General features: G+C 45.2%; 1 gene segment (V, D, J or C); it reads left to right on the top strand.

Moving 5' to 3' along the window:
* The first annotated feature begins 8,237 nt into the window (after positions 1-8,237).
* On the top strand, positions 8,238-11,181 carry LOC144673558 (T cell receptor alpha variable 38-1-like). The segment is given in 2 exon segments: positions 8,238-8,269; positions 10,833-11,181. Coding segments are annotated over 2 exon segments (381 nt in total).
* Positions 11,182-11,704: the final 523 nt, after the last annotated feature.

Below are 11,704 nucleotides of genomic sequence, written 5' to 3'. Positions count from 1 at the left end.
GTTTTCCTTTTGCTCCTTTAAAAAACAGGCTTTCACCATCGATACAGTTAGAAATATGGTGATCTGACACCCTCCTGGGGTGGAGATTCTGTGAAGTGTTCAGATGCCGCTGTGCAGTCTCTGGGCGATTCCTCCCTTAGTCACTGACCTGATCTGACAGCCCCTGTTGACAGGAAGCTCAGTTTGAGCAGTTCTGGATCAATAAGGCAAACAGAAACAAAGGTTCATATCATTAACTAAAAGACTGGAAGACGGAGGGTTAAACAATTCCGAGTAAAAAATGGAGACGGGGATGAGAGGGAACAGACAGGGAAAATATACAGAAGGGTAGAAGGTCACTTAAGGTTTTATATGGTGCATTTCTAAAATTAATTTTTTATTACAAATACGAGTTGCCAATATAATGCTGCAAGACCTCACTTGCTCCTGCTGATTGTTGTGGTTTATTGCAGTTTTGAATGGCACCTGTGGCTCTCACAGTCGAGATGGAATTTTGCTTGTGCATTACTAGTGTGGGAGCGCCTTCTAGTGACACTCACTGCAGCTCCCAGTGCAGGTTCTTGTGCGGGTTCCGCTATATCTCTGCAGCGGCGTGGTCTTCGTGGCACAGAAATACACCGCAGTGTCGAATATCAGGACTTTCCTAATCGTTAACTCAGTAATTTTGTCAGCATAAACATATGTGGAAGAGAATCGATCTCTAAAATCGGGGTTCCGTTTTCCTATCCTTCGTAAATATAAAACAGACACTGCAGAGGCTGCCCGGGCTGCTGACTGCACCGTGACACATAAGGGCTTGGATCGGTTGTTTCCAGGGTGCAGTTTATTCCTTTCCTCTTCAACCGTCATTTCAGATACCGACTGCTCCGATGAATCTTGATGGCTCCATTCTGACATAGTCAATGACAACATTTATCATTACATCATCATAACAAACATTTCTCCTTCAATAATGTTTGGATTAGGACAGACCAGAGGGAGAATGTTTTCCTTTTACTGGGAAGCATTTAATTACTGAGTGTGTTATAATAATGAGTGGCTTGAGATAGTTTCACATGATGTTCCCTGAGTCTGTAACTCTGCAGTCCGGGGAAATGTTCTGTCAGGGTAGAAATGGGGGTCGGTTCCCCATTGGACTGCTGATCCAACCAATGTCAAACAGGGAAAAGCGGCAACAACCTTTCCAATAAAGCAGAGCAGACAAGGCGGGTCAGAGCGGGAATAGTGAAAGGAAGCAGTGGGCTTGGCTGCCGCAGGCAGTGTTGCCTCATGCGGGATTTATCTACAAAGGAACTGAACTCAATAATAATCACACCATCGAAAAATAACTAACCTTGTCTCTCTGCAAGAACGGTAGTTTAATCCTAATTCCATATTGCAGGCCAGCACCACCAGTGCCTGGGTTAGGAAATTATTCACTCGTAAGCGAAATCTTCATTAGTGATATGGGTTGAATTCAAGCCTGAATACATGAACAGCCGGGTTGGAGTGGTTCAGAATTGAGGTGCAAGTGTTTATATTAAAGATGGGAAAAAGTAAATGTGCACAGTTTTCAGAAAATTCTGAAAACAATAGCGGTAAGGAACAAAAAGGAAGGGAAAGGTGTCAGAAACCCCCCAAAAAATGGGGTTAAAGATATCATGGGTCGATTTGTCAATTTCATATCTATTATAAATGTAATGTGCAAATCAAAAACTAATATAATTTTGCAAGTGGACCCTCAGCTGTTGCTGTTTTTGAGTGTTGTGTTCTGTTGCAATTTTCAGAATCTCCCTGTCACTCTCAATGTGGAAACTGAATTACCGGTGTGCGCGCCCCCTGGTGAGCACTGACTGGAACTGCCAGTGAGTGGTTTTTGTACGGAATCCCCTGTATCTCTGCAGCAGTGTGGGCTCCATGGCACAGAAATACACAGCGCTATCGGGGATCAGTGTGTTGTTGATCATTAGCTCGGCAATCTTGTTACTTTTATCAAACGTAGAAGAAAACCGGTCATTGAGGTCAGCATTCCTTTGCACATAATCTCCAACAAGACGAAACATGTACATTGGAGGTTTCCCGCGGTGATGACTGTACCAGTGAACATAAGGGTTAGAAGAGCTTGTTTTCAAGGTGCAGGTTAATGTGACATTACTTTCCTCTTCAACCTTTATTTCAGCAGCCGGTTGTTCCACTGTGTCTTGGCGACTCCATTCTAACAGAAATAATAATAACAACAGCAATCAGCATCAGCCTCCTATTGATCAACACAATTATCATCACCACCATTACTATTATTTTACCAAAAGTAACACCTGAGTTACAGCAGTCAGGATGAGAATGGTGTTTTACTGGGAAGGAAGTACTTACTTAGAAGTTAGATAATGATGAGGAGCGGAGCGAGATGGTTCCCCATGATACTTCCTGAGCCTGTAACTCCGCAGTGTGAGAAATCCTTTGTCGGAGCAGAAATACAGATTCCCGTCTCATTGCACTGCCGATCCAGCCAATGACAGGAATGGGCCAGCGGCAGCAACCTCTCCAATAACACAATCGGGTCAGAGCGAGAGCAGCAAACGGAAGCTGTGGGCGGGGATACCGCAGACTCAATATTGAATGAAGTGTGCGGTGACTCTCAGCTGCACCTGGAACTGGTGGAGCGGAAATAGCGACGGTTGAATCTCCGGAAGTCTGTGAGCACCCTGCACCTGCTCACTGTTCAAGTGAATGAGGACAAATAGAGTGGGAGGGGCATGAAGAGACGAGAACCACTGAATCTTCGAGCACCGAATGAGGCCACTCGGCCTATGGTGCCCGAAACTCTTTGAAAGAGTTATCGTCACATCATCATTACTTGCATTTTGTTATTAATAATGTTTGGGATACGGCAGCGAGGGGAAGAATGAATTTTTACTGGGAAACATATATGTATTGGGAAGTAAGATAATAAGGAGGAGTGATCTTAGATACATTGAACATGAAGTTCCCTGAGTCTGTAACCGTGCTTGTCCGTGGAAATGCTCTGTCAGGGCAGAAATGGAAATAGCCTTCCCACTGGACATCTGATCTAACCAATGGCAAATAGGGAGAAGTAGCAACAACTCTTCAGCAAAACAAGGCAGACAGGGTGGGTCAGAACGAAAACAGCAAAAGGAAGCTGTTGGCGGGGCGACCACGGACAGTATTGTCAGACGTAGGATTTATCTACAAGAAACTGAGCTTAATAATAATCACACTTCGAAAATTATGTACCTTTGCCTCTTTGTAACAACTACGGTAGTTTGATCTTCATCCAATATTGCAGGCCAGCAGGCTCACAACAGGAGTGTCAGAGTTAGTAAATTTTCCAATAGTGAGCGAAATCTTCATCAGTGATGTGGATTGAATGCAAACCTGAGTACATGAACATCTGGGTTGGAGTTCTTCTGAATTAATGCACAAGGGAGCAGAAAAAGCTGGAAACGTTTAAATTAAAGACTGGAAAAGCAAATGTGCAGAATTTTCAGAAATGAGTAAAAAGAAGGGTGTTCATGAACAGATAGGTAGGGAAAGGCGTTGAAAGCGATAAAGAGGGGTTAAGACTCCTTAGGAGTTAATAACAATGACAATCAGCAGAACAATTGGTGAATCTATTATAAATGCAATGTGCAATCACAAACAAATATGACTGGGAAAGTGGCCTGGCCCTTTCCTGTTACTGAGCGTTGTGTTTTGTTGTAATGTGAAGAGTCTCCCTGTCGCTCTTACTGTGGAAACTGAATTACCGATGTGTGCGCGCCCCCTGGTGAGCACTGGCTGGAACTACCAATAATGGTTTTAGTGTGGAATTCCCGATATCTTTGCAGCAGTGTGGAGTCCCTGGCACAGGAATACACGGCGCTGTCGGGGATCAGTCTGTTATTGATCGGTATTTTGCTTGGTAATCTTGATTTTTTTTTAGACGTAGAAGAAAATCGATCATTGAGGCCGGTGTTCCTGTGCATATTCTCGACAATAAGACGAAACAGGTACATTGGAGGTTTCCCGGTGCGCTGACTGTAAAAGTTTACACAGAGGTTAGAATCACTTGTTTTCAAGGAGTAGGTTTATGTGACATTGCTTTCCTCTTCAAACGTTATTCCAGGAATCGGCTGCTCCACTGCGTCTTGGTGGCCCCATTCTAACACAAATAATAACAATGACAATCAGCATCAGCCTCCTATTGATCAAAATAATCATCATCACCGTCATCACTGTTATTTTACCAACAATAGCATCCGGGTTGCAGAGGTCAGAAGGAGAACGGAGTTTTACCGGGAAGGAAATACTTACTGAGAAGTGAGATAATGATGAGGAGCGGAGCGACACGGTTTCCCATGGTATTTCGTGGGTCTGTAACTCTGCAGTGCGATAAATCCTCTGTCGGAGCAGAAATACATATACCCATCCCACTGCACTGCTGATCCAGGCAATCACAGGAATGGACCAGCTGCAGCAATCTCTCCAATAACAAAATCGGTTAAGAGCGAGAGCAGAAAATAGAAGCTGTGGGCGGGGATACCGTAGACTCAATATTGAATGAAGTGTGCGATGAGTCTCAGCTGCACCGGGAACTGATGGAGGGGAAATAGCGAGGGTCGAATCTACAGAAGTCTCTGACCATTCTGCACCAGCTCACTGTTCAAATGACTGAGAACAAGAAGAGTGGGAGGGACAGGGAGGCACTAGAAACATGGAATCATAGAGCACCGAATGAGGCCACTCGGCCTCTGACGTCCGAGACACTTTCAAAGGATTATCCGGTTCGGCTATCAACGCCCACGTTTTCTACATAGCCCGGCATTTTCCCTTTCTAGTTATATACAATTTCCTTCTTAAAGATGGTGTTGAATCCCCTTGCATCACACTTTTGGGCTCTGCCTTCCAGAGTTTAACAAATCGCAGTGTGATAAATTAATGAAATCTTTCCCTAGCTGCTTTTCCCTCTAAATCGGGCCGCTTGTGATATCCAACGTTCCGTAATTGGAAACAGTTATGCGCGATCTACACTAACAAACCCACATAAATCTGAAAACCTCAGTTCAGTCTCTCCTTTACCTCCTTTGATTTAAGGCGGTCTTGTGGCCAATGGGTATCTTATCCTCTTCTGAATCCTTGGAAGGAGGGCGCAGTGTTGGCTCAGTAAGTTTGAAGGCCTGGACGGTGTTCAATTCCTGTTCCAGCTGGGGTAGATTTGGGGCCTACCTCCTTGTTCTACCCGAGGTGGTGCAGTGGATCGGACCTGCCTTCAGGTCGAGGATTCAATAGAAAGATATAAGAAGAACCCCAGTTTAACTAGACTATTCACATATCTGACTATATTAAGTCTACTTAATGACCCCATTCTAAACCGGATTGAACAGAATCGACCAGCAGAGGGCGCCAAGCCCAAGCATGTTCTTTAGAAAGTCACGTGAGACACACCATTTGGAATCATATCCTGAGTGAGGCCACAATGGGCCTGGCCCCCTGCAGTGTGTGGGTGGAACAATGGGCTGAAAAGAGCCCGGTTCCCCTCCCTCCTCAATCTCTGGTTCATTCCCTTCCCATTCACTGAGAAAGATTCACTCAGACATGTTTCTGATAATACTGGCCGCGTTGTTGGACAGTAAGTATAGAATTAGCTTCATCAAGACAGTTTAGCAGATTGATGCAAGCTTGCTGGTTTTGAATTTAAGCACATTCATTCAGATAGACACAGGTTTCGATCGATCCTGTTTAACTTCCTGCTCTTTTGTTCCTCAGCGTTCACAGGCGGACTACTTGCAGATCCAGTAACTCAGTCACTGGTGGCATTAACCGTGTTAGAAGGGGCCTCTGTGCAATTCGATTGCGAATATACAGACCAGGTTATAGACAACGTGCAATGAAATCGGCAGAAACAGACACAACCTCCAAGCTGGATAATTACCAAAGTGGCAGCATTCAAAGAAGACAAAACATCAGCACAACATCTGTTGGCTGCTGACCAGTCTAAGAAGAATGGCTACCTCAAAATAAGCAGCCTCAGTGCGGGGGACGAGGCGGTCTATTACTGTGCAGTGAGGCACACCGTCGCATAAAAGCCAAGACCCCATAGAAAGAAAACCTCCGCGAGTTTTTTTGCACCGAGTCTTCTTTGGTGCTTTTATCAGCGGGGTTAGTTTGATCCCAGGCGCACGGAGAATAAAGGTTAGGTTTTTTTTAATCAAACAGTTGCATTGCTGTCTTTGTCCTTGTTCAAATCAACAGAGAGCCGGTTCAGGAAATCTTGAGAATTATATCAATGTCTCGGCCTACGTCTCCTCAGTAAATATCTCAGAACCTACCCGGGATACTGATCTGCCTAAAGGCAGAGAAAGGCATCGTATGTGGGGTGATTGTAGATTAACATTACTTCCAGGGACTTCAAATGCGACGGACCCTGGGACACTCACTGTGTGTCACTCGTTCCTGCAGCAAAACATGGAATAAGTCAACGTCTGGAATTGGATTTAACACAAAAACTAGACAACAGCCCTTCAAATATAGACACACCGAACAGTACGGTGGGTATTATCGGAAAGCACAATGGGGAGAACATGTTGTCTGATTCAGACTTGCACAGAAATTAACGGAATTTTACAAAGCATTTGACCCTTCGCTGATATTAAAGAGTAAACCCAAATGAGGAGAAGGTTTCACTTATTCGGTGGCCGAGGGGCATATCCAAGGGAGAGTGGTGTAAAACGCTCAGCTCCCTGATAACTGCACGAGCTGCATACTTTCCCGATCGCCCCGGCGGGTTTTGTACGGTCCTGAATGGTCTTGAATAAACTCTGTTTCCATTGCTCAGAAATAGTTGACGGTGTCTGTCACTTGAGTGTCGCTAACATTGAGAGTGCTGCTTTTCTCTGCTGAAATGAGCCGTGATCCTATCCTGATCACTGGTACCACTCGCCAGGTGCTGCACAGTTCGGTCCGGGTATTGTCTGTAGAAGTGTAGGGTTCCTCCTCCTATTGTAGTTGAACAGGTCAGGGATGCAGTATCTCCCTTAGTAAGAACTACTAACTCAGGAGGCCGTGATACCTCTTCACTGCCCCTTGCATCTGAGAAGAATGTGTAGATATACCGCAATTTCATTAAATTAATACCATATAGCGCAATGGAATAAAATACAGCACAATAAAGAAAAACTTTATACGTAGTACAAGAGAATACAATAAAACAAAGTGCAATTTAGCTGAACATAATGGACCTGAATCGTGAGATAATCCTGTCAGGAATAGTGATCACACTCACACGGAGGTAAATATAAGAAACCCAGGGAGAAAATCACTAAAGTGAAGCTCAGCTTCATGTCGGGTCCTATCGACTATTGGGAAACAGCTGTCAGTAGACCTCAGGGCAAGAGATGCTCCTTCGCCGGCAGCGCTGCTGGACATCAAACTGAGCCACACACCAGTTACACAGTGTCGGTCAGACCTGGGTGTCTGGGAATTGTGATCACAAAGTGAAGCTTTTTGGGAGCTTCAACAGTGATGTTATGTGGTGGACAGGACTGCGCATGCGTAGGAGCACCAGTCTGGGTGACGTCAGAATGCGGACATCTACCACGCCAGTCGGGAGTCTGAGTGACGTCAGTCGGCGGCCTGTGTGACGTCAGCCAGTCAGGTTCGAGAACCGGAAACATCCTTCCCGGAGCTGATCTGAACATTGAGTCCTTCGTTTAAGGGAATTAACAGCTGATCAGAAACAGGAAGGGCAGTTTACCCTGTAGATTCATCTGGTGATGGATCTGTGGGTCGGATCGGATTCTGCGGTTTGTTTTCTCGGCCGCTACTGGAAGCAATTGGTGACAGTTTGATCCGAAGTGAATGTGGTTTCCTCTCGGTGTGTTTTTGAGCGGCTGACAGCGCTGCTGAACATTGTGGCTGCACCTGCCCGAGATTCGATACAAACCCAACAGACAGGAGCTCCCTGGCACAGCCTAAAGTACGGGAGTGGAGATCCTTTTCATCATAAACTCCGGTTCTCATTCCTGCTTCTGATCAACTCTTTGATTCCACTTTCTCCGCTCAGGGAGGGTTGACTGCCTGAACCGTACCCTTGCTGTTCTCTGTCTCACCGATTGCCTGCAGACAGGAGCAAGACCGCCTCTGTGAATACAGCCCGATCTGGCTAAGCCAGCACAAGTAGGTGAAAATTAAAGCAGCTACTTCTCTTTCTTTCTTAACTTTCGAGGACTGTATCTACGTGACAGACTCTCCATGGCTCAGAAATGAAATATGTATTCAAACAGGAAATAATCAGGTAGGATTGTGTTCAAAATTCAGATTGAAACCGTATTTTGTAAATGAGATGAAATGTGCTTATTTCAATCTGTCAGAATTGGTCCTGCTCCCGCCCCATACAACCGAGATGCTGGGTGACCGCATTGCCGTTGTCCGCTCTGTAAAAGGGAAGCTGAGATGAGGACAACTTCGTTCTAATTTGCACCCTTAAGAATCCCCCTTCATTCTCAGGGCCCTCCCACCTCACTTACTTGTGTCCCCTGTGGTGCTTTAAGACCTGTAGGTTCTCTGTGAATGGAAACAGCCCGAGCGGGGCTATAATCAGTGTCCTTACAACAGAGATGGTTACAAGGTTTGGGACAGGGTTGGGGAGGGGGGTTGTGGGTGGGTGTGTGGGTGGGTTGGGGGGGGGGTGGCAATGCATCCTCCAGCCTTGGTATTGAAAGGTGGAAACACTGGTTTGTGAATGGTGTCAGAAAGGATTAAACAGCTACTGAAAAGCAGCAATGAGCACTGAGGGAGCTCCGTGCTCTTGTTTTAAAGGGCGCAATCATTATCTTGTGAAATGTATTCATTTTCGATATACCGCCCTGAAGCAGCAATATAAAACCATAAAACCATAAGACAGAGGAGCAGAAATTAGGCCATTCGGCCCATCGAGTCTGCTACGCCATTCAATCATTGAGTTTCTCAACCCCATTTTCCCGCCTTCTCCCCGTAACCTTTGATCCCCTTACCAATCCAGAACCTATCTATCTCGGTCTTAAATACACTCAATGACCTGGCCTCCACAGCCTTCTGTGGCAATGAATTCCATAGATTCACCACTCTCTGCCTGAAGAAGTTTCTCCTCATCTCTGTTCTTTCCTTTACTCTGAGGCTGTGCAAAAAAGGGCGGGTGTGACTGGCAGCTGTGGGATTCGAACCCTCGCCTCCGATGAGACTGAAGCCTTAATCCAGCGCGTTACACCGCTCGGCCACGTTACCAGCTGTACTCCGGTTAAATATACTCTGATCAAATAGGCAATATCTGCCAGCTTTGATCAAATGAACCGAGGAACGGAGACTGGAGATGTAGAAAGGGCTGCAAAATAATTCAGACAGGCAAGGGAAGATTATTTATTGGCAAAATGTGAGTTAACGCACCACAAACTAATTTGTGAATGCATCTTTTAGTATACTTGTAAGTTAAAATCAATCAATATAATTCCTCACTTGCTCCTCAACTGTTCTTATTGAGTGTCTTGTTTGTTTTGATAATTTATTAATAACTGTGTGACACTCAGGCTGAGCTGTTGCTTCCGTTTATTGCCGTGTGTGCGTCCTCTGCTGTACAATAACTGAAACTCTCATTGAGGGTTTTTGTACGGAACCCGCGCTCTCTCTGCACCACTGTGGGCTCCATGGCACATAAATAGACAGCGTTGTCGGAGAGAAGAGTCCCGGCGATATTTAAAGGAACTGTTTTGTTTCCTTTGTGCAAAACAGCAGAAAACCTGTCGGGGAAATCCTTTGACGTATCTCCCGTGCTATATATCTTCAATAAATTTCTCGGAGCTTCCCGGGGATACTGGATGTACCAGAACAGAGTTCGAACAGCAGTTGTAGAGTAATTGCAGTTCAGTCTTATGGCCTGTCCTTCCAGAACCGATAATTCAGAGGGATCCTGGGACACTTCATCTTTGCTATTGGTTCCTGAAACAGAGTACAGAATGTATCAAATGTCTGGGTATGAATATGACCCATGGACAGACACTAACCATTTGGACATTGACTCACCGGGCAGCAATACCAACATTATTAGTAACGAGCAGTGCGAGAACATGGTTCCTGGTTTAGAATTCGACGGAAATAACACAACTTAAACAGCACCTCTGGCCTGCAATGAAAGATGAAAGACAGATCATGCACAGACTTCATTTATTGGGAACCTGAGGGGCGTTTCCCAAGGACATGATTGGTTGATTTCTCACAGCTGGCAGCAATTGGACACCAGTGAGTGTTAGTTGTAGCCCTAATGCTTTATCTGGCTGTTTCTGTGGCTCTTCCTGCCTGTCTTTCTGGGTGTCACCGGCTCCCCCATCGTCCAGATGTCTGCCCGGCTCCCTCAATCGTCTGGTCTCTCTGTGAGTCAATCTCCCCTCCCTGTCTCTCTCTCTCTCTCTTTCTACCTCTGAGCCTCTCTCTCATTCTACCCTGGTCCAGGAAAGTACACAGTGAAGAAAATCCAATTCTTCCCAGTCTCCCATTTTAACGAGTTCCTCAAATTAAGTTTTCCATTAGTGCGAAAAGTTATAATAGACAAAATATAATAACCTCAGTTCTGAAGGAAGTTTAAAATAGAAGCAAGTGCATTTAAATCCCACAGTATATCATATAGGTGTGAATCAGGAGTCATATTTACATCCTTTCTTTGAGTGGACGTGTAAGAGACCGAATCGTATGAGGATCTCCGTGTTTTCATAATGTTTAAAGTGAGCATAATTTAACAGGTAGGACTGGGATATTAAAAAATAAAGGGAATGACAGGATTCAAACTGATAACGGTACTAGTCCTGTTTTCTTCTTGTCTTGTCTTGAAGTGTTGCAGATCTGAGCGATGGAGATTCTGTGACTCAGCGGGAATCCTCACTCACACAGACAGAGGGAGAAGGTGTCACTTTAACCTGCACCTATACCGACGATGGTTATTACATATACTGGTGCCGTCCAAATCCAGGCAGACAGCCGGAGTTTGCAGTCCGGAGGCAGACGGGCGGCGGTTCTGAATTTAAGGCGGATTTCGCTCAGAGCCGGTTTTCTGCTACAGTCCAGCAGTCAGACACGTTGGATCGATTGACCATCCCAGAGCTGCGGCTGTCGGATACCGCGGTCTATTACTGTGCACAGAGTCTCACAGTGATGGGAACGATTGAAAACCTCGTGCGATAACTGCTGCCGCATTCTGGGTCACAGCTTCGGTCTGCTGAGACCTGTTTTTAACAGCGGGTAAGACACTGACACCTGAATTCATTCCTATGTGCGCAGACCCCAAGCACAATCCACATAAACACCATCTAAAATCACTCACATTGAATATTGATTCGGTCTGATTATTGTGTTAACTGTGTGGGCGCAGAATCCTGCTGTTTATTTGGGAACCCTGGGAATTCACCGTTCCTCTTGAGAATACAACACCCTGCAGTTGGCCTGGAACTAGACATATCCGTCTGCCGCTATTTCGGAAAGAACTCAAGGCTAAGGAACAGATAATGTTTTGTTTGAAATATCAGTCTATAGCGTAAACCAAAGCCCAAAAGGAGAGGAAACTTCTAATAATTATAATAAGCTGATTAAACACCTCTCACTTACACATGTTAAAACAAATAACACACAATGTAAACAGGGTCTTAGAGGTGATTGTCAGGACACGATTCGAAGATGCTGAACAATGATTAATAGAGTAAATAATCTG

This window comes from Cetorhinus maximus, unplaced genomic scaffold, assembly GCF_964194155.1.
Source record: "Cetorhinus maximus unplaced genomic scaffold, sCetMax3.hap1.1 HAP1_SCAFFOLD_385, whole genome shotgun sequence".
Classification (NCBI taxonomy): Eukaryota; Metazoa; Chordata; class Chondrichthyes; order Lamniformes; family Cetorhinidae; genus Cetorhinus; species Cetorhinus maximus.
The sequence above is the reverse complement of the archived record's forward strand: the minus strand, read 5'-3'. Positions and strand labels throughout refer to the sequence as shown.